At 45.6% G+C, this 24143-nt stretch overlaps 1 protein-coding gene and 2 pseudogenes across 8 annotated transcripts in view; 2 read left to right on the forward strand and 1 right to left on the reverse strand.

The window, feature by feature from the left end:
* The window catches only part of LOC147030366 (uncharacterized), a 117008-nt gene extending 107915 nt beyond the window's left edge, over positions 1-9093 (forward strand). For 7 of the 8 annotated variants that reach the window (XM_085874330.1, XM_085874332.1, XM_085874328.1 and 4 more), the window contains 2 exons: positions 1126-1244; positions 8589-9093. In XM_085874330.1, the coding sequence (XP_085730456.1) occupies positions 1126-1244; positions 8589-8786 (317 nt within the window). In that variant the 3' untranslated portion in view covers positions 8787-9093. Of the gene's footprint in view, positions 1-1125; positions 1245-7236; positions 7367-8588 lie in introns of all 8 variants that reach the window. The other variant, XM_085874331.1, reaches the window with a different exon arrangement.
* On the reverse strand, positions 3042-5120 carry LOC147030367 (uncharacterized; annotated as a pseudogene).
* Positions 9094-17366: 8273 nt separating the features above from the next.
* Positions 17367-17507, forward strand: LOC147030368 (signal recognition particle RNA; annotated as a pseudogene).
* The last annotated feature ends 6636 nt before the right edge of the window (positions 17508-24143 follow it).

The following is a 24143-nucleotide window of genomic DNA, read 5'->3' on the forward strand; positions in this document are numbered from 1 at the left end:
GGTGGTGGTTGTTTGGCAGCATTTCTGTCTCACGAAATCAGGTAAGCCTTTTCTGGCAAGCCTGGGCACACTTCTGTTGCACTACATCTGGCAAGCAATTTTGTGGAAAGTCTTTTCTTGAAAATTTCCCTGCAAGCAGTCTTCTGGCAAGCCTGGGCATAGCGATACATGCATGGTTCCATGCTGCCTCTCGGTGATGGTGGTTGTTTTGCAGCATTTCTGTCTCACTAAATGAGTTTGCGTTGCAATTGTGCCATTGCAAACACTGCCAATGATCCCAAGGCTCACTCACCTGGACTCACTACATCACCTTGCAAACTGTTGGTGCCCTTAAGGCTTCTTCACTGTTTATTCTATTTGGCCACCTGAGTCCGTAATATTAAGAACTCTGCCGTCGGGGCATTGCAAACTGCTGTCTGGGGAGGAGGAGGGGGGTGACAATATAATGCATGAAAGACATAACAGCATTTACAGATGATCTGTCTGGAATTGGGATCGACAGTGTGTGATTTGAACCTGGGGCGACATAATTTTGACCACTGCACTCAGATGGGAACGACAGTCCGATTACCTTACTGGGCTTATGTAAACTCCTATAAAAGCCCGTCAAAATGACGGGTTGGAGTTATTTTAATGGAAATATTCAAGGAGACTGGAATATATGATTTTTTTTAGCAAGAAAAAGTTATTTTAAAACACTGCATGTACAAATGTTACCATATTTTCTTTATCTTCTTGGGACATTTCGTTTCAACGGTACAGCCTCGTGCCCGTGCCAAAGTCTGAAGGCTCAGCCTCATGTCAGGTGTGCCAATATCTCCTTTATTTATTAGACATCCTACGGACATAAATGAACACTCGTATACTCTGCACGTTGCACATCGTGTGCAGTGAATTTCACCTCCCTGCGTCTTGTATTTGTTGTTAATTTGAAGAAAGAACTGCTTCCGTACACTGCCGTTGAGGCTCGGTTTGCTTCTCAATCTTATGTCCTTATGAAGGGACAGACAAATACACACTGTTTTATTATTTTTCAAAGTATTGTTATCCAATTTAAATATCTTAAGCCATCTACAAATTTCGCATTTCTTTTCACAATGCCCTTTTCTATCTCTTTCTAAACAGAAGAGCAGTTCACAGCCATGCGAGTGGAGGTTCTGCAGCCTGGCGGGCAACTAGCCTTCTCTGTCATTAAGGAGGAGGGCATCACTGTGGGAGACTTTGCACTGAGTATACAGGACAAGGTACAACAATCACTGCAGTGTGCAACTCTCCCTGCCTGGGGTCTTCAGACTCTTTTTAGAGGAACAATTGTGTGCCATGCCTGAACTCGAGAATGTAGTGGACTTCAACACAGTAAGAGGTTATTTGGCCAACCATTCCTGTGTCCAATCGCTTTCTCCTTACTTTCATCTTTTTAAAATTTAATCTATCATGCCTTTCTAACATTTTAACTTGATATTTTGGCAGGGTCTTTTGACTATGACACTGGCTCAAAGGCTGCATCTTGTTCAAAATAGCATGAGTATCTTTTGCAGACATGTCATTTTAAATTTGACATTAGATATTTGCAACTATTTTGGATTTAGTTTCGATGTACTTTTTGATTTAGCCTGACAGGGGTGATGCAGAGTTAGCACACCTTTAAGCTGCCTCCTCTGGGTTTTATTCCCATCCTGACTATAAACTATCGGTTTAGTGCTTCACAATCAGGCTGTTGCATTACAAAGTGCTCCGTCCTTTAGACGAATGTTAAGCCGGGAGTCCCGTCTGTTAGCATCAGATTAAAAATCCAACAGAATGTATCTGATGACAAAGAGTGAATGAGTTTTCGCTGGCACCTTGAACAAATTACGACTTCCTGCCCTAAAATGCAGTTACCGAGTGACCTTGTCTTCTCAGATATTTTTGGCATCATGTTACACTGCTTGTTTTCTCAAAGCACAATTGCTGTGGAGGCAGCACCTCCGACACCATAAACACAACTCACATGCCCAGGTGTTTGCATGTCAAATGTGAACAACCATCTTCAGCTATGAAGGGCAACCATTACTCTGCAGTTTGACCAGTCTGGTACTTGCTGTTTCAACCAAACACTGTGCCCCTTTGGAAACGCACCATTTGAAGCAAGACCCCTGGGCACCACATCATTATAGGCCATGGGCTAGAGGGGGTCCACATGCACCCTCCTCACTATTAGGTTTCTTTGATATTTTTATGTAACCCTGGGTCTATTGAGTTGGAAAAATGATGTTAACAGGAAAAAACTTGGTTCTGAAGATACCCCCCATGGGTATCACGCCCATTTTTGTTCACGCCCATTTTCACGCATGTTCACGCCCATTTTTCAAACCGCGGGTAGTGAATTAGGGGTAGGGAAATTGAAATGGCTGTAATTTTGCAACCAATCATTGCAGAATAACAACTGACCCCTTAAAATGTTGGCCTTGGCTTGGCCTACAATTCGATGTATAGCTTATGCAAATGCATTCAGTAAATAGGTCAACAGATGTCAAAAGGTCACGAAATTTGACCCCTGCCTAAAATCATGCCCCTTCTCAGAAAATTCATCACCCATACCATTCCAAAGGGAATTTCAGCCAAAATGGGTTTAAATGGAAACCAATAGGTACCCAAGTTGATTACAACTTTGAAAATGTGGATGCTCTTATTTCTTAAGTCATGGTGTACAACGGTTTTGGACCCATTTTTTAACATGACCGTTTTTCAGCAAAAAGCATGCAAAATTGCACAAACCCAATCAAAGTCTAATTTCATCACTTCAAACGATCCAATTTTGACAAATTTGGGAACAAAATATTTGTTATTGATGATTCCTACCCTAAGATGCATCCCAATGTCTGATTAAATCATCAGTGACGTTATCCAAAGTTAAAAGGCCACACCCATTTTGCAATACAACTGTGTTGTATTCTCCATTGGATGAACTTATAAATACCAACGCCAGCAGCAGCACATGCAATTGGATCCATACTTGTATGCCTTTTTAACCCATTTTAACCTTGGTACTATTTATCAGATTGACTGAATTTATCGTGATAAAGCGGTGTTAACCTCACCAATGTCTTGTAAATCCTGCCTTCGGTCACCCCTTCAGGCGTCACTGTCACTTTCACTATCACGATCTGATCCCATTCCTTCAATGAGGTCACTTTCATTGAGTTCACTGTCACCATCACTTTCACAATATGATTCGTCCATGTCGTTCTCAATCGTTTCCTTGAGAATGTCCACCAACTGCCATGGCATCACCACACCATCAGTCCACTTTGGCTGTATGATCCCGGTTTCAAACGTCCACCCATGCCCGTTGTTTGGGTTGGGAACAGAAGGCTCTGCAACATGCGCCAGCTTCCATATCCAAACCTGGTAGTTGCACCGACACACATGCTGCTCAAGGGTGCTTTGACATGGTGGCAATGTGGCCAGATCAAAATGGCTGGATTTGCTGAGGACGTTCTTTCCGCCGCACTTTCCTTGCATGACTTTGAATCGGAGTTAATTCACTCGTTTTTGACCTTTTGTTGCCCTATAGTATGCAAGTAAACCATTCCAACTCCTCCATCACCTTGTCATCCACTTCCCAAGAATCCCCCAATTTGGAGAATGCCCTCTGAAATGATTCATCTGTTTCAATGCCTTTTATTCCCTTCAATTTTCCTTTGCCTTTAAAGGCGCTGGTACTGTCACAACCCATGAACGCATGTAGGCCTAGCAGTGCAGTACAAAAGAGAGATGTGCGAGACATAGCCAACTTGGTCACATCGATACAGTGCCTCGTGCTGCCCTTGCCCGTTTCAAATAGAATATGGATTCCTTCCAAGTATCTCGTGTAATGGAGAAGGATGAAGAAAATGTCTGAATCGGGACTCCTCACACAAACAAATTTGAACCCCCTGTCCTTGGCATACATGCAGTACAAGATCACCCGAGAATCAGTTTCTTCTTGTGAGGATGCCAAAGACTGGATCCCCTTGCACTTTGTAGTTTGTCCATCCGATGTTAACTGATAGGCCAATCCTTCACAAATGAGTATCACCTCATGGCCATTGAGAATGTTGGCTGATGCATCACTGCTCCATGTTGTCAACAAAACCTGAACGAACTGCGTCTTGTTCTCATCATTGGCGAGAAACAGTTTCCAGTCCTTGGGGCACTTTGTCTTTTCACCACTGAGGATGAGTTTTACACCACAACCTCTCCTATTCCGTTCCACGGCTTTCAGAGTCCTCCTTGTATATATCAGTGCTGAAAATAACGTCTGATTGGTATAGTGCAGAACCTAATATTTTGCGAGATATTTCACCGAAGTTCCCCAGGACTTCACGTAAACAATGGAAAATTGCATTCCCATCTTCTGTAATGAGGCTCTCCTTCGGATTACTTGGCAAGTCCACATCATCACACCCTTTCACAACGTGTTTGAAGCCTTTGGATTTGTCTGTTTTGGTAAGAAACCCATCAGCCAAGCCAATGCTGTAGGGGACAGGTGTCAGTGGGTACGTAAGCAACTTTTCAAGATGAAGTTTATGATCAGTCTGTGTTTGGGACTTCACCAGTAGCTGAAACGCGATGTTTCCTTGCTGCTTGTACTCGATGGTTTTGTTCTGCGACGTTGAGAGCTTAATGGACTTGTGCATGTTAGCCATAGTTTTCAAGTTGAAGCGTTTGATTGGCTCGAAGAACCCATCCTTCTTCATCAGTCTATTCTCAATGAAGTCCTCCTTTGCTTGCTTACCAGCAGCCTCTACACGCAGAACATCCTTCTCAACTCCTCCTGATGTTGGGGCACTGGATGAAATGTTGTACAGCTTTTTAGTATTGGGAATGCTGAAGAGGTTGTTGAAGCATTTGATTGCTTCAATTGCCCTTGCCACCTGCTTTTCTTCATGTCGTATTTCTGCTGCCTGAACATCACGATGTCTGATGCCATTGTCATCCTCATCAAACATGTCTGCCAGATGGTAGGTAGCCTGGAGGAATTTTGCTCGTTCCTTTGCTGATTTAGTCCATCATTGGTAGGCGCTGTAACTGGTCTCAAGACCACTCAAACCCACTCCAGTTGAGCCACTGCCACCTTTCGATTTGGCATGTTTCATGAAGGTCTCTTCGATGGTTTTGTCGATGGCACACCTACTACCAGGGACAAAGGACCTAGCAATGCTGATGGCCCATCTTCTTCACAGCTCACCTGCATCAGGGTGTGAATGTTCAATATTAGCGATAAACATTGAAAAGTATGTGAGGTATCGGGCATAGTTTTGTCACCTGAAGCTGAAGAATAGGTCAGGCATGATGCCAAGACATTGTGCGTACACTGTGAAATTGTTTGTCTTAACAGCCTGTAGAAGGGACAGCGTCAGTTACATGTGATCGATATTTTCCAAAAATCGGGCCAGTATCAGTCTCTCTAGGGCTTCCATCAGAACCTTGTGGCAATTGAGTGACCAGGAGTAGTTCTTTGCAGATGTAACTCCACTCAGGGATTCAGATGATATTAGACCAGCTTCTAGAAGAATGTCTGCAAAACCATTCCCATCCATCTATTTTCCCCAACATTTTAAAGTACCCACAGGCAAGATGGAATGTTCTGATCATGATGTGATCTTCATAGCATCTTGTATTGCTCCATACAAGAGGGTATGCTTTCATACAAACTCCAAGGTCAAACGTAGTGATGACATAGTGCTGTCTAACCTCTTTTGAAGCTTCTTCTGAGTATTGTAGGCATTCCTGCACTGCTCTGATATCCGTAATGGGATGAGGTATGATCGGGTAATACTCAACTGTCGTCAGTCGTGATGGCACTTCACCGGTCAATGAGACATAGCCTCCCCAGCCAGGCACTCCCTGTGTTCTCTTGGCAATGTGTAGATGAATCACGATCCAAAGGAGATCTTTCATTATCTGGTTGGTGTGTGCTCCATCTCCCGTGTCGATCAGCTTTGTGACAATTTCATATTGTGGACATTTACCTTTTCCCATGTAACAATCTGGGAGTTCTGGTTCGGGTATCAATTTCAATGATCTCTGCCCTGTCCTTGATGTGCTGTCTATCGTTGGCTGTGTTCCTCCGATATCTTCACCTTGAACTGGTGTGACATCCTGCAGCATGACCCCATGGGATCGATGGACACTCCCAGCCCCACACTGTTCATTGACAAATGCGTCAAAGTTGTCAAAGTCTGAATGAAACACAAAGGGGCAGGATGGATTTCGTACGATATTGAGAGGCAGGAAGCTCGAAGTACTGTCCACTGTGACTGCTCGTGCTGTCTCAAGTTCTAGGAGAAATGAGTAGTTCTCACAATGTCCAAGACTGTTTAGGATTATTATCAGCTCAGCACTGCAGAATATGTGTCTTAGGGCCATTCCAAGAACAACATGTTTAGGCAACTTCCATTTGCCATTCGATAGCAGCATGGCATATGTCCTGACCGACAGAGTTGACTAAGCGGCCTGTCCTCCGACACGTTGTTTTTTCTCCAGAAGGAACATTGATGAGGAACTTCTCTAACAACAGAGGGAGAACAGAAGGAGTATAATTCAGATCATTTACAGTTAGTGGCCGTGGCATTTCGTCGACATCCTTAAATCTGCTTATGATTTCATTCCTCAGGACATCGGCAACCTCTTTGATCTTTTCATTCTGTCCAAGTTGGTAGCTTGACTTTATTGCTTGCCTAATATCCATTTTCAGATTGAACACTCAGTAAGAACTGAATCGGCAATCTGCCCCAATAGGACAAAACCCCAGAAGTCCTTGGTAATCCTTCTGTTTTTCAAGTTTTAACCAGCTTTTCACCCCGATAGTTTGGATTTGGAAAGGGTGTTTCATTGAGATGTGAAATGTAAATATCATGCAACTCACTCAGTCGAACAACTCTCCAGGCGAGTGCAACGTTTTCGTTGATCACTGAACATACATTTGCAAAAGCGTCTCGGTGTGCTTTCTCCAGGGCTGCTTGTTGCAGGACATTTCCGTTGTCTTGCGATCTCCCCTTGTTGGGACAATTGACATTGTTTCTGCGGCATGAGGGATGATATTTGGCCTCGCAGGCAAAGAGATCGAAGCCAGAAATTCTCCCGACAAGGTCACAGTCTCCCTTTTGCTCAGCCAATTTAATGACAGTTTCACCTCCCTCACATTCAAAGACCTTAGTGTCTTCAGTTGTCCACAATCCTTTAACTTTCTTCCTTCCTTGTTTATTACAGAACAAACAGTCCGGATTGAAAAGAGTTTTGTCTTTGTCAATGGATGATCTCCTGGGCTCTCTCGAATGGCTGGTTGATGGTTGCTCATCTGGAGGAACCTCCTTGAGATGCTGAAGATTCACTGTAAATGGTGTGTAACATGCACGATAATACCCATGGTTATCTTCACATACCTCTGGTATCTGTGCGCAAATGTCATTCATCCGATATGGAGATTCGAAAGGCTGCAACAGTCTCTGCTCCTTCACCGATAGGATCTTTTTGAAGGGCTCTGTTGGATCCTTTGTATTCTTAATGAACGTGAACTCATCTGATTTTGGATCTTTTGCATGGATAATGCAGACTCCCGTCTCCTCGCCTGAACCATCATCCACCTTCCTCCTTTTTCGACATTCCATGGTACATTTCTAGCCAATACCTGAAAAGAAAAACAAACAAAGGGTAGGAATCATCAATACCAATATTTTGATACTAAATTTGTCAAAATTGGATCATTTGAAGTGACGAAATTAGACTTTGATTGGGTTTGTGCAATTTTGCATGCTTTTTGGTGGAAAAACGGCCATGTTAAAAATGGGTCCAAAACCGTTGTATACCATGGCTGAAGAAATAAGAGCATCCATATTTTCAAACTTATAATCAGCTTGGGTACCTATTGGCTTCCATTTGAACCCATTTTGGCTGAGAAATTCCCTTTGGAATGGTATGGGTGATGAATTTTTTGAGAAGGGGTGTGATTTTAGGCAGGGGTCAAATTTCATGACCTTTTGACCTCTTTTAACCTATTTACTGAATGCATTTGCATAAGCTATACATTGAATTGTCGGCCGAGCCAAGGCCAACATTTTAAGTGGTCATTTGTTATTCTACAATGATTGGTTAAAAAATTACAGCCATTTCTATTTCCCCTACCCCTAATTCACTACCCGTGGTTAGAAAGTCCATGGGGGGAGGGGGGTATCTTGAGACCCGTTTTTTCCTGTTAACATCATTTTTCCAACTTGATAGACCCAGGGTTACATAAAAATAGTGAGGAGAGTGCATGTGGACCCCCTCTCGCCCATGGCCTATAATATGGAGATTTACTTGTGGTGGAACTTTCCACATAACCTCTTATCAGTGGCAGCACTTGGTCCCCTGTGATATCACACTGAATTATTGTGTGACAGCACAGATTTTTATTTTATTTTATTATGTCAAAGGCTGAAGTATTATTTAAATTCTTGTATTTAAAAAATATGGTCTCCTGAGCTCGTTCTGTGTTGATATGAAAAGGAATACAAATGCTTGCAGCATTCTTTGTGTGGCCCAGCTTTTTACACAAATCTTAGTCGTGTTCGCTTCTGTGACAGGTACACTGCACAGAGTATACCATACGATCAGCCGATGGCCTTCCACTTTCTCCAACTCTTCTCCTTTCCGGACCGGAACTGCAGCTGCAGCTGCAGTTTCAACCGGTGGAGGCCGATCCAACACAGTTGTGCACAGAACATGCTGGCGGTCAGCCAGGATTGTGGTGGGTTTCCCAGGGTAGAGTCATGCGACACTGACTGCTGCTTCCAGCCCTTCTTTGTTATTCTTCCTGGAGTCCACTGTTCCTGCTACTTGGAGATTTAAATGATTTTTTTTTAAAGTACCAGCACTTTATACCAGAATGACATCAGGTTAGAGTTTCTGAGATTGAAAGTTTTTTTTATTGTACCAATTTGTTGTACATAGCGGGCTCTCATTGTACTTTCCAAATCTAAACAAATATGATCTATTTCCAACTGCAATTACCTGAAAGGGCAACTAGGGTTATAAAAAAAAAACCATATATATATATATATATGCATTAAAATCATTTTTAGAAGTGAATTGTGCTCCATAACTTAGAAAAAAACAAAACTTTTTGAGTAAATGAGTAAACGTTTTCTTTTTGGACATTCTCTGTTGTATGCACCGTTGGATGACATATGCAAATATATGTGAATTTGTGATGTATTTTTAGGGCTGTGTGCAGGAAAGGACATCATCAATTTCTGTAGAAACAGTGTCTGAGGGCTCGTGGTGTAGTTTGTACATCAATCGCTTTCGGGACAAGGATAATTGGAGACATCGGTATAAATTTACAAGAATGGCAAGGACATGAGGCAATGGACACAGTATCTGGGATTTTAAACCTGGCTCACAGCACCCTGAGCTGTGTGCTCAGTTGGGAACATCAAGCAAGCCATTTGTTCCACTTTTAACAAATTAGTTTTAGATGTTGAAATGAAGTGTAAATGCAGGAACTGATTTTCCTAATCAGGCATTTATTTTCGCAAAAAGATGAGCAAGCTTATTGCCTGCCCCACGAGGTTCACTAGCAAGGTGCATGGGGTGAGACTAGAGGGAAGTCTTGAGCAAGTTCTGCACCAACTTGGAAGACATCCGGGATATGGCAGAACCTTTACCTTGCGGACACCAATCACATGTTGTGATTCCCAGAGTTCCATTGTATGATGCTATTACCACTCTCTGGTGAGGTTTGTGTCTGAGCATCCTCGAGTGTGTTGACTTGATGGTTAAAAAGAAAAGGCCAAATTGTTCCTGTGCAACAACTCAGCTCCTGGGCAAGACCCTAAAATCTTGTTTAAATTCAAACCTTGTTTTAAGGTTGAACCTGCAACTGATGTCAGAAGACCCAGATGATCAGTGGCAGAAGGGATCTGATGGCACTCTAGAAGGCGTTGTGTGAAGCTAATCAGTAGAGGATCAATAATGAAAACTTCTTCTCATCCTCATCTTCCCTTTATAAAGGGTGAGGACAAATGGAACCAAGCTTCTGCCCTGCCTCGACCACAATACTCCTCCACTTCCCCCTGTCCTCAGCCATCTCCACTCTCCAACCACCAGGACCTTATTGATATCCCTCCTCACACAAGCCTCTCATCTCAATTGTGGTCGACCTCTTTTCCTCCGACCTTGCTCCCTCAACCCATCCGCACTTTTTGCCATTTTGTCTTCCCACATCCACATCGTGTCCAATCAATCTCACCGTCAAGCTCATCTGCACTCCAGTCTCCTCCATCAGTTCATCCTCCTCATTTCCACCCTCTTCATTCCTGCAATCCTTCTGACCCAGTTGTTCTCACAAAATTGCAGCCTCTGTTGTTGTCTCTGTCAGTGCCACAGTCTCCAGACCATGAAGGTAGGCCGGTGTCACACATGACATCAGAACCTTCCCTTTCAATTTCCTTAATATGTTTCTATCTGCCACTACTCCCTCTACTCACTCCCTCCACTCTCCTCCACACATTCACACCCACATGAATCTTCCTCCGTACCTCTGCCTTGGACTTACCATCCCTGGTTACTGTCCCCCCCGCCCCCCCCCCAGATAATCAAACCTATTTCCCTGTCTGATCTCCTTCCCCTCTAACCTGATATTAATTTATTTTCTCTGCTGCCTGACCCACATCACTTCAGTCTTCTCCATACTTGTATTCAGCCCATGCTTCCCAAATGCTGCCTTCCACTCCCCCAGTAATTCCTGCATCTCTGCAGACAGCATCCTCCCCATCCATCCATCCATTGGGACCATACTCTGTGCAGAGCGTTGGAGCTGCCTAAGCAGTCTCATTGGCGATTGGGCACAATCCTGGACGGGTCACCACTCCGGCACAGGATACCAGCATGCTGGCACTCTTCTTGCTGACCTCGGAAGGATGACAGGCAGAGTAAACACCACCTGGTGTTGAATTCAACAGCCGAGTGGGATTTGAACTCGGGATCCTTGGATCCAAAGCCCACCACTCTAACCATTAAGCCACCACCAGGCATACTACCCCTCATGTTCACCTTCCAGCTCCATCACCATGATAAACACGAACGGGATGAGAAAGTTTCCCTGCCTCAAACAAGATGTTCATGCTGAGCTCCTCAGATATCTTTGGACCAACCAAAATTCTTCCCTTTGTTCCCTTGTACTGTACATCCCTTCCACTCACCTAATTTCTGCTTCCGGCACTCCCATCCATCACCATCTCTCTCAGGAAAGTGTTGCAAGTCTTTTCCAGGTCTACAAATCCCATTGCCATTTCACCTTGCACCTCCAACCTCTTCTCCACCAGCTGTCTCAGCATGAACATCCCGTCCGTCATCCCCCCTACCCTTTCTAAACCCCTGCTGCTCTTCTCCGATCTCCACCTCCACATTCTTCCTTGTGTCCTCCTCTCCAGCAAATTCATGACATGATTAAGGAGCGTAATGCTTCTGTAATTCCCTGGATCTTGAACATCTCCCCTTCCATATTGGCCCAATTAACCCTGTCCGACAATCCTCTGGAATTGAACCCTCTCTCATACATACTGTTACGAATATTCCGCCCGCCCAGCGTGCGAACAGCCGCTTTAGCCAATGGTGGCCGTCTCGCCCACCGGACGGACAATTCAGTCGCGACATTCCGGAACAACGCCGAAAACCAGTCACGGGTGTGCTCCAAACGCACACCACGGCCGAATCAACACTCCACCCGCGCGCGACAGGGTCAATCGCCGAATTATCGATATACCTAAGTATTCGTGTGGGCAGACTACCGAGAGACCGTACCTCAGTGAGGTCTGCTTGGACACGAACCGCTTAAGCGGTTCGTTCCGTTCTAGGATAACCGAGCGGTGTATTATCGCGAGACCTCGCTGGACCCAATTCTTTTATTGGCTATTAAAAAGCCCGCTATTATTCCGAGAGCAAGATAGCAGTTCAATTGGGGAAAAAGGACACGATGAACGGGTTAACATTCACACAAGGGCATTTATTTATAATGCACATGTAAACAGGGATTCAATGAATGGGGAAAGGGGACAAGACATGAGCAAGGTAAAAGCACTACAACCGTCTATGATTATTATTCACAAGCACTTACACAGTTATACTTGCAGGACATGGTGCCACAACATTCACACATAAATCAAGAAAAGACCCCTTCAGAGACAAGGGGGTCAGACTGAACCCGTAGGCCTTTATTAAGTGGGACTTGGCGGACCGAAGGAGTCTCACGAGACCGTTGCAGGTTACCTCCACCCTCGTGGTTCCTCGATGGGGCGACCCGCGACGCTCTTTCCCCACGGCAGCTAGCGTAGCCACGGTTGCGCCCAGGCCTTGCCAGGCGGCCGGGTATTGGGCCTCAGCCGGCGACGTGCTGAGAGGAACGAACCGGTTTGGATGCTCTTTCAAAGTTGATGCTCTTTGTAAGAACCTGTCTGTTCCTCCGCGACGCTCGGACTGTCCCGAAGCCCGATCACCTCAGACCGTTTGGCGCTGGCTGGCAAGCGAGCTCCGGCTCTTCCCACACAAACGCGCAGATCTGCCCGGCACTGCAGGCTCAGCCACGCTCTTCGCCTCGCGCGTCCTTCGCTCCCCTGGACTTCGCCCCGCCTGTGCTCCTCCGGCTCCAGACTTCTCCGACCGCTTCCAGACTCCACCGATGACTACGACTGACAACTCTCACCTCAAACTGGCGCTCTGCGCGGCCTTTTATAGGGTTGGTGAGACGAGATGTGACCTCCGCTCTCTGACCTCTGACCTTCACAGGCCCCGCCCCTTTTTCTCCTGTGATCCGATTTCCGAGGCGAAGCTTTTACAGAGCGGACATGCGTGAAATCACCAAACCTGCGCTATCAACAAAACCCCCCGCGTCGGTTTGCAGCGACGCTGTTCGCTGGGGATTCGCCGCGGCTGGTACAAAGATGGTGTCGCTTCGGGGATGAAGGTGAGGCGATGTTATTTAGGTGGGGGAGATGCGGTTTAGGAGATGGTGGGGAGATGTCGTTGTTATGAAGGCGGTGTGGAGAGGGTGGTTGGTGGTTGGTGGTTGAGGCGATCGTGGTTGGTGTTGATTGTGGTTGTTGTGGTTGGTGGTTGAGGCGATCGTGGTTGGTGCTAATCGTGGTTGTGGCGATCATGGTTGGTGGTTGGTGTTGATCGTGGTTGGTGTTGATCGTGGTTGGTGTTGATTGTGGTTGTGGCGATCGTGGTTGGTGTTGATCATGGTTGTTGTGGTTGGTGGTTGAGGCGATCGTGGTTGGTGTTGATCGTGGTTGAGGCGATCGTGGTTGGTGTTGATCGTGGTTGTGGCGATCGTGGTTGGTGTTGATTGTGGTTGTGGAGATTGTGGTTGGTGTTGATCGTGGTTGTTGTGGTTGGTCCAAAATAACGATAGCGAAAGAAAAACAGCTAACTGAAGATCACAGCCCGGGGTGACACGAACAAATCCCATTAAACAACGGTGGGGAAATCTAACTGAACACGGACTTATCGGCATAACTGAACTTAGGCCCGATATGGTGTTCTGCGAATTTCCACAGCCGTAACAATACATTCAACAGTCTCTTCGTCCAACTTACTCTGACTTCTCCCACTGCAATTATCAACTCTGTACCCACCTCATCAATGCCCAGTGTTCTTCCATTCTTCATCATCTTCAATTCAATCTGCACTTCCTCCTCCATGATATCCACCAACTCCACTTTCCCCTCCACATAACATGGTAGATCCAGCTTGCCGTTGCTCCCTTCCCAGTTCAACAGCTCTTTGAAATATCCTTCCCACACCTTCAATACTGCCCCCCCTCTCTGTCACTCGCCTTCTGCTGTCATCCTGAATCAATGCCCCCATTCATGTCCTTACTGTCCTTTTCCCTCTCACGAGCCAAATCATATATCATCTTCCTCCCACCATCCTCTTCCAACTTGGTGTGCACCTCCTCTTCTATATCATTCCTCGCCTTATCCACAGCTCCTCCTTGCTGCTTTCTTCTGGCCATACAGGTGCAACAACCCCACATTTGTCTGCCTCCCCTATCCTTAATCTTCTTTCTCCTCTTCCAAACCTCCTTCTTGTCACCAACTGCATTCCCTACCTCCTCCGTCTTCCATAACTGGTTTCTATCCCTCGACGATGCACCCTTTCATGACGTCCTTCCACACTAAACTTCTGCAATTTCCCTAAACGCCTCTCCATACTTCTTTCACTCCTCCAAGTTTCGCTAAGTTTCTCATATGTGGCCCTCATCCTCTCCTTGTACTCTACGATGACACTTCTCGTCCACTTCCCCCACCTAATAATCTTCCAACCCCTGCTCTTGGAATCCCTCCTTTTCTCCATCCATACCACAAACACTACAGGCTTGTGCTGGGTGATGACATGCTCTCCCGCCACTGCCTTAAAATCCTTAACCCTCCACAACTGTCGCTTCCTTACCACCACGAAATACAATTCTGTTCTATGCTGTCCACTCCTGCAGGTAATCTTGACTTTCCCACTTTCGAAAGAGTGAACCAGCTATGGCCATCTCATTCCTTGCCACCAGCTCTCAACCCTCTTCATTCCTTGTTCCTCACCCAAATTTACCAAAACATTCCTCTTCACACGGCTCAAGTACTCCCACATTCATGTTAAAGTCCCTCGCAATGTGCAGTATCACGTCCTGCTGAACCATTCCCAGGGTGTTCCTGAATTCCTGCTTTTCCACCCCAGTCCTTCCCATCTGTGGCCCATATACTGACATAACACACAACATTTGCCTCAATCACCACCCATGCCATAACTATCCATCTCTCCCATCTTTCTATTCTGACCACCTCTTTGTTGATCTCTTTCGATACTATTATTCCCACACCATTACTCTTTCCATCCCCACCCGTGTGCAACAATTTGTATCCTCCTCACAACCTCCTCCCATTGTCTCCTTTCCATCTGGTCTCCTGTACACAAAACACTTCCAACCTTCCTCTCCGCATCATCTCCACCACCTCGACTCCTCTCCCTTCCATTTATCCCACATTCAAACGACCTAGCTGAGCCTTGTTTCTGAACCACTGCCCACCTGGCAGAGCCAGTACCATCTTGATCAGTTTGGGACACTCAGGTCATCATTCAGCAGCACTGACCTCCTGGACCCACTACCCCAGCCTGTTGTCATAATCCTGAGTGCGCACACGCACACAAACCGCTCTCTCCACTCGCTGCTCACCTTCCCCGTGCTTGCTCTCTCCCTCCACACTTGACTCCTCTCCCATACCCTCGAAGCACTCATCCCTTTCTCCATCCCACTCACTCGCTCTTCTCTTCCTCTCCCACCCCTTCTTTGTTTTTGTCCCGCTCTCCCTGCTCTCCTTAATACATTAAATTTGTGCTCATTCATCTTACAAGTAAATGCTTTCAACAAAAATCAAAGTTCAAAAGTCACTCAGTTCGACCCTCATCACACTCACGCAAATACCCTCCTCGACTCCCATGCCCGGACTTCCTTCACTCCCATGCTTGGACCTCTTCGACTCCCACACTCTCGATCCACATTTTTGAAAAATGCCATACCTCACACTCTTGGCCCACCAGCTCCTTGCCGTGCAGGGCTGACCCACAAAGGAAAACTTAGCCGAGTCCACAGGCACAAGGACCAAAGGTCGCCTGAACCATTGATTCACTCCAAAAATATTCCTTCCAAAAATGGGTCCACAACTATAATAATGGAAGTTATTGTAAATAAGCTGCTCCTGTTGGGATTGATGTTGAGGACTGAAGGGACTTTAAAAATGCTGTTTTTAATTCTTGGGCAGTGGTGACGGGTGGATAGCTCAATTGTACCCATCATTACCACTGGGTGGTGGACAATAGCGTGGATCCTTGGTGGGGTCGGAAAACAAAACAAGAAAGAAGCTGTTCTGATTTAACATTAGCAGGGGTGCTATATATTACGGAAGACTTTTGTATTCAAGGCGAATATTGGAAACTGATGTGCCCAATCAATATTAAGTGGCACAACTTAATGATTTTGTCATTCGCGAACCAACTGGCCAGGATTGACATTTGACGAGAAATGATTTTGTCAGGATTTGTATTTTGTTCAGGATTTCACAAATAACTCGCCTACTCTTCACGAAAAACACTATGGGATATTTAAAGTCCACAAAGTAATGCTTGCAGGCAGGACACTCAGCTTAACATCCATTCATAGGAAGGTGCACAGTGTGATGCACCACCCTGCCTGAAAATCACCAATTGGACATTTTATTTGCTGGTGTTACCCCTGAACCATTCTGTTTTCTATTTTATTCTACTGGCAGAGTACCCACCCTCTGGCTGGGGAGCGTTTGCACATTACTTTCTGAAAAAGTATAGTCTGTGTTTTGCAAGAAGAGTATAGATATTTGTCTGGTGTGTATCTGAAAGGTTTGAGATGATCTGAAGTTCGAAAGGGTATATTCTAATAGTCGTCAGGGTCTAAGGGGTCTAAATGGTCAAATCTCGAAAGGATGGAAATGTCTAAAGGGATCAAATGTGTCTAAAAAGGTCTAAATGGTCTAAAGCTCTAAATGGTCAAGGGTCCAAGCAGTCTAAAGATGCCTAACATGTCTAAAGGTCTGAATGGTGTAAGGGGTAGAAAGAGTGTTAAGGTCTAAAGTGAGTCAAGGGACTTAAGGGGTGTGAAGGTCGAAACTCTAAAGGGTGTAAGTGGTTCAGAAAAAAGGTCTAAACTCATGGTTCTTAATGGTGTAAGGGTTCTAACAGGGTCGATATGATCTTAGGGGTTCTTATGGGTCTGCAGAATCTAAACTTTAAAGTGTCTTTAAAGTTCAGGATATTGAGTGAGGTCAGAGCTCGTTTCATTTACGTATGTTGGAAGCAACCTTCATCCTTACCACCGATCCAATATTATGTTTTCAAAAGGAATTTGTATGATCTCTGTCTCTTTCAGCATGGAAAGATCAAGGGAAGTACGGTAACAAATGGTGAATGGACCTAAGGGGAAACCCATCCCCCCTCTCTCCAGGATGTGGTTGCAAACGTCAATCATCGATGAACTCTGCTCCAGCCAATGGGAGCTCGAGGTGAAGATGATGAGCCGACCAATGGGCGTTTGGATTAACCGTGACATAATTACGGTTGAGCCAATCAGTGTCTACCTTATTGAGACCTGCGGATAAAGCACGCACCTTCACTTCCTCCTTCACCTGCTGCGATTTTTACCCTGAAGTCTGCAGCACGAAAAGCTTCGGTCACTATTATGTCGTGTTTGTTTGTATCGCATATATATATATATATATATATATATATATATATATATATATATATATATATATATATATATATATATATATATATATATAACCGGGCGTAGTGGCGTGCGCCTATAATCCGGCTACTCGGAGGCTTGGGTTGGAGGATCGCTTGAGGACGGGAGCTCTGCGCTGGGCCGCGCTGTGAGAGGGCGTAGGGCAGCCCGGAATCATGGCGAAACCCAATCCTTATCCCTGTGTCGTAAGAGGCGACCTGGGTTGCGTCTGGAAGGGCATCCGGCATAAAACCTATGCCAAATCAGTGTGCGGATCATAACGTATGATCCGCTGTGGCGACCCCTAACGGGAGCAGCCGAAAGAAGAAGAAGAAATGTGTGTATATATATATATATATATATATATATATATATATATATATATATATATATATATATTTGTGGGCCGGGTGTCCGGTGGCGAGAACGACCACTAGGTGGGGAAAGCTACGTCGTCTCCACCAGACTCCCTGGAATTGTAGCCGTCACTCTGGATAACTCCACGAGCTGGCGGGTCGTTTAACCGACCGTGGTCGCCAATATTTGAACCGCGGGGTGTAGGGTTATTTTGTCTTGATCCAATTTACCTAATTAACCATGCGGTCTCGGCTACCGGGGATCCACGCCCTTGGAACGCCTGGCCGAACCGGATTCAATCTACCGGCAGCGGTAAAATTACACCGACCGACTACTACTCTGTCACCCACCTTTCTGGCTCGGATGCAGTCGAGCGGGCCTGCACAGGACGTCCCGGCTACAATTGTCTGATTACCGGGGATAAAACCCCGTCTCAACTCTGATCCGAACCATGCTGGACCAATTCAAGAAAGGACGGAAACGGACTGGGAACATTTCTGTGATGATTTATTTACAGCAAATGAAGACACAAAGCAAGACTTAACGCGAATATGCAAGCAAGGAATATTTACAATGATCCAAAAACATGTATTTGTTAGCATGTATAAACATGTATCTAGCGCACACACAGACACATGAAAATAAACCCAGAGTTTTTTATTGGACCCTCGTAGCCGAGGAGAGAGACGAGCTGGTAGTCAGAGTCCAGCTGGGTACCTGACCGTCGGAGGAAGGGGGTACTCCGTGATGCGGCACCTGACAAAGGTCGTTGGTTTGGTCCCCAGTCGCACGTGTGGGACTCGTGGTTCGTGGCGGAGCTCAGGTGGTGAATAGCGGGATCCACGGAGGGGGGTCAGGGTCGCTCTTTCCTTTCATTGTAGCGAGCCAGTAGAGACACGTTCGCCGCCTTCATGACCTTCTGCTCAACCGTCCGCTTCAAAAGAACTGCACGCTCAACAACAACCCCGTCGAAAACCTTCGAACAACCTTCGTAACAACCCCCCTAGAAAACACCCCTGCCTCAGAGAGTGTTCGGGAATTTATGGACCTCCCTCAACGGGGCGGGGCTCGCTCGAACAGATGTCACTCCCCGCCCTGATTGGGCAGGCTCCCATGGACTCACCCTTCCTGGGCGGGGTTTCGGCCCCTGCCGGGAAACCCCAGCCACTCTTCCACGTGGGTTCGTACTTGTGGAGCAACAGTATCAATGTTGCAAAGGTCGTCGTGAAAGAGTTGCAACGTTTGAGGGAGTCGAGAAACCGAAACCGTGAGATCTTGCCTTGGTACGTCAGGGTGCGAGAAGGCAGCTGGTTGGTGGTGGATCGTGATGGGCCGAGGGGTCATGCCGATGGGATGGTTGTTCGATGGCTTGTTAGATGTAATAACCTAACTAAAGGAAATCGCAATGCATGCCTTTGATTCTCCCACTAAACAAAAGGAAGGGGATCTGACTACACACATACTTAATGACATAACTGACTTTTGGGACATATGGTTTCCAGATCCGTAACAATATATGTATGTATGTATATATGTGTATATATATATATATATATATATATATATATATATGTATATGTATGTATATATATATATGTATATGTGTATATATATATATATATATATATATATTTATATATATATATATATATATATATATATATATATATATATATATATATTAGGGTCGTCCAAAAACAGCAAAAAATATATTTAAAAAATTCAGACGTCTCCACAAGCCTTAAATTATTCCACTATGATTCAATAACGCGCATACAATTTTTTTTGTTGATCGGAGGTGATTTAGAGGTCGCTCCATATGACGACTTTTACTTTCATGAGTTGGTTAAATTAGGGTATGGTCAAGTACGATTACGGGTACTTCTCGATGTGCGAGGTGGAAATGAAGTGCATTGTCGAACGCTATGGGGTCGATCTACTCTAAGAAATGACTGCACCGACATTGAATTCACTACCATTTCGAAAATATGACCGAAAACAAGATTTATCATTACTGGAGTTCAGTAACTAATCCAACTCATTTTGATATTTTCTAATCTATGATTAATTTGTAGTCCGTCTAAACATTTCCTAGAGTAAATCGACCCCACTGAGTTCGGAAATGCAGTCCATTTTCACCGAGGAAGTTCAGAAGTGTACGGATTCGCATTTCACCATACCCTAATTTTTCAATCAATGGAATTGCAAACTATTTTGAATATTTCATCTCATTTCCCAAATACCACTATCATCTCCACCTCTATTGCTGTCTCCACTCCCGCCTGAACTTATTTCAAGCCGGCCCAACATCCAGTGTTTTAGATTCAATGATTCACGAAAAATATGTTAGTTATTTATTAAGTTATTATTATATTAAATTAGGAAAAATAAAAATTAGAAAGCGAAAGATAGCTCAACACAAGGCAAAAAGGAATGAAAGAGTGAAGGTGAGCAGTGATTCGTAATTTTGGTAGTTTTACCAGAAGGGGGTTGTTGGCGGACCTTGAGCGCCCTGCGGAAATGTGGTGGGCACAAATCGCAGAGAGAGCGGAGGGGGGGGGAGGCGAGGCTGGAGAGAAGACGGAAGAAGACAGGAAGGTCACCGACCAGCCTGCGGTGAGAGAATGAGATGCGCAAAGATTCAGCCTCATTGCGGGAGATGCCAATGATCCGAAATTCCTTCGTTTCCACAGCATGAAGCAGAGAAAGGTGGGAGGCAGGAGCACCAGCCCAGAGGGGAGAGCAGTACTCCATCAGGCTGTGGACGAAAGCGTTGTAAGTGGTCAGGAGCTCAGATGGGCTGAGGAAGGACTTTGCACGACAGAGGATTCCCAGTCAGCGACTGGCTTTGGAGGCGAGGTTTGAAATGTGGCTTTCCCAGGAAAGGTCATGGCAGATAGTGAGACCCAGAAGCTTGAAAGAAAGGACTTCTTCTCGAGGATTGTTGAGAAAGTATATGGGGGGAGGGGGTGGTTCCAAATCGTCCTTTCAGAGAGACATAGTGAGAGAATGAGATTTGTCAGCATTGAAAGACATATTCCACGTGTTGGACCAGTTTGTGATTTTACCCAGATCTGCAGTGAGCGAAGAAGCTGCTACTTGCTGGTCTGAGGAATGACCGATGGTACGGCAGAGGGTGGAGTCATCAGCAAAGAGATATAGAGGATTTTCCAGAGAGTTGGAGAGATCTTTGATGAAAACCAGAAAAAAAGAACAGGGCCCAGAACGCTACCTTGAGGAACTCCAGACTGGACAGGAAGAGGGGATGAAAGAACTCCATTTAGGGCCACACGTTGACTGCGACAGGAGAGGAAGTCTGCGAGCCATGAGTGGAGATGGCCTTGGATACCATGGGAAGAGAGTTTGGTGAGCAGGGCAGGGTGCCAGACCGTGTCGAAAGCACGTGATATGTCCAGGGATACGGCTCGGATTTCATGTCTGGCATTGAGGACCTCCATCCATTGTTGGGAGTGCAGAAGCAGCATATCCAGGGTAGAGTGACCTGGTCTGAAACCAAATTGATTATCAGAAATCAAGCCATTGGAGAAGAGGAAGGATTTGATGTCTGAAGCAATGATTGATTCCATCACCTTGCTGATGATTGGGAGAAGGCTGATTGGTCTGAGTTGCAGGGATCTGTTTTTGCACCTCTTTTGTGCAGGGCAGTGATGTTTGCTGATTTCCAAGCAGATGGCAGATGACCTTGAGCAAATGAGAGGGTGAATAGAACAGAGAGGGTGAGCAAGAGCAGAAGAGCAGGTTTTTAGGACACGTGGGCTGATGCCATCTGGACCGGTTGCAGAATCTGAGTCGAGGTTTGACAGCAAGCTTTCCACCTTGTCAGGAGAAAAAGACAGAGTCCAGGGACAGTTGGGTGCGACTGGGTATGGTGGGCAGAGAAAATGATGGGTTTTGGACCCAAGATTTAGCTGCAAACACCGAGTTTAGGCATTCAGACTTTTCACGTGCGGTATCAGCAGTGCAGCCATTTGAGGTAAGGGAGGGATGGAGGGGGAACATACACCAGAAATACATACATATATTTATATATATATATATATATATATATATATATATATATATATATATATATATATATATATATATATATATATATATATATTTATATATATATATATATATATATATCGATAAATTTACGTATTTAAATATATATATATATATATATATATATATATATATATATATATATATATATATGTGTTTATAAATCTATATGTACATATATATTGTTACGAATTTGGAATTTGATTGCACACAACAGACAGGTCCCTTTCATCAGCTATGTCGATAAGTGCTTGTTCCCAAGATAGCTCACCTTCCATTGTTTAAATGTTCAGAAATCGATTAGATGCGCTGCGGATCGATTTAATAGTTAGGGAACGAACAATTGAGACGTCCATCCCCCCTCTTCTGTGAAGAGGAAGAAGAGCCCTTCCGTCCCGTGATTCATGACGTCAACAACTCCCTCCCACCCGTGGTTGAGTGGGGATGGATCACGAGGGCATGAGTCACGCTGGGCGCGGGGGAGGGAGCGGAGAAGGAAAAGAGGAGATCCTTTCTTTGTTTAGAGAGAGGAGTGCAGTGGAGGGGCGTCGTTCAGCAGACCTTCGGGTCCTGTTTGGCTTGGATTCGGTTTGAGGCCTTCGGAAGCTTTTTGCTTCTGCAGAGGAGTTGTTCAGCAGAGCTTCGGGTCCTGCTTGGCTCGGTCAGCTTTTTGGAGAGCTGTTTTGTTTGGAAGAAAGTTGAGCCGGTTGCTCGGCTCGAGCTACGAATGGTGGCTTCTTCTTCTTCTTACATTCGTGGAGCTCTTTGTTCTCCGTTTGGTTCCTGGCTTGGTGTGACTCATCAACCTCATCTTGGAGGTGGTTCCTCGGGGAAGCGACGGATCGGCGCCTCATCTCACCAGCACGTGTTGAGAAGCGCGGGAGGATCGCTGGAGCTCAGGAAGGATCGCGGCTCACGGTGATTGGATCCAGCTCGCTCTCGCTGGAGCCCGGGTCCGAACAACTTGAAGACCACACGAGGTAGAGAGGTTCGAGATAGGTTCTGGGTTTCAGCTCACCTGTCCTCCGAGCTGGAGCCCGTTATTAAAGGCCTCAGCCACCATTACTTGGGTGTGTGTGTGTGTGTGTGTGCGTACGTGTGTCCGTGGGCCCGTCTAATAAGTAGGAAATTTTTAAGTGCTTTGTGTGCTGTAAATCTTTGCATTGCATTTCGTATAGTCAGAATAGTTCTGCTCTTACGTGCTTCCCTCGTTCCCCATTATTATTAATAAATACCCCAATTGTTAAATGTTTTCAGTTCGTCGCGTCGATTCTTTCATTGACTGAGAATTTTGTGTGTTGGTAGTCAGAAAGCCGTTGGTTTGCCCTAAAAGGGGGACATTTGGACCGACGGTTCTCGGCGATTAAGCCGCTCGGAATCACGCACGGTACAGGCTCGCCTCAGTGGTTTGTTCCGTACGAGTTCCGTCGAGGGTGAAATACCCCGGTAGTTGATCACGTGGGCATTTAGGTACATTGAAGATTGGCAATCGACCCTACCCCACGTGGTCTGCCCATTGGCGTATTTCGGTTCTTGTACAAGGACCCGTCGACTCGGAGTTATCCGGGCGGCAATCTATATTCCGGGCGATCGGTCGGGCCGACTCGACTTGCGGCTCCGTTCAGAGCTGTCGGTTCGCGGCCGACCCCGGCACTGTAAATATATATATATATATATATATACATTTTTTCTCTCTGTCTCTCTCTCTCTCCCCCTGCTCCCGTTAGGGGTCGCCACAGCGGATCAACCGTCTCCATTTCACTCTATCATCCACATCTTCCATTGACACTCCAACCACCCCGCATGTCTGCCCTCACCGCATCCATGAACCTCTTCTTTGGCCTTCTTCTTCTCCTCCTGCCTGGCGGCTCCATCTTCAGCATCCTTCTCCCGATATACTCCGCTTCCCTCCTGTGCACATGTCCAAACCATCTCGATCTCGCCTCTCTCACTTTGTCTCCAAACCGTCCTACCTGTGCAGTCCCTCGAATATACTCATTCCTTATCCTGTCCATCCTCATCACTCCCAACGAGAATCGCAGCATCTTTATCTCTGCCACCTCCAGCTCCGCTTCCTGTCTTTTTGTTTGTGCCACCGCCTCCAAATCATACAACATAGCTGGTCTCACTACCATCTTATATACTTTCCCCTTTACTCTTGCAGCTACCCTTCTGTCACAAATCACTCCTGCAACTCTTCTCCACCCACTCCATCCTGCCTGCACTCTCTTTTTCACTTCTCTCCCACACTCTCCGTTACTTTGGACAGTTGATCCCAAGTATTTAAACCCATCCACCTTTCCCACCTCAACTCCTTGCAATCGCACCATACCACCACCCTCCCTCTCATTTTCGCACATGTACTCAGTCTTATTCCTACTGACAATCATTCCCCTTCTCTGCTGTG

Source organism: Eptatretus burgeri, chromosome 3 (genome assembly GCF_056783735.1).
Source record: "Eptatretus burgeri isolate ZD-2024b chromosome 3, Ebu_testis_v1, whole genome shotgun sequence".
NCBI classification, from domain to species: Eukaryota; Metazoa; Chordata; class Myxini; order Myxiniformes; family Myxinidae; genus Eptatretus; species Eptatretus burgeri.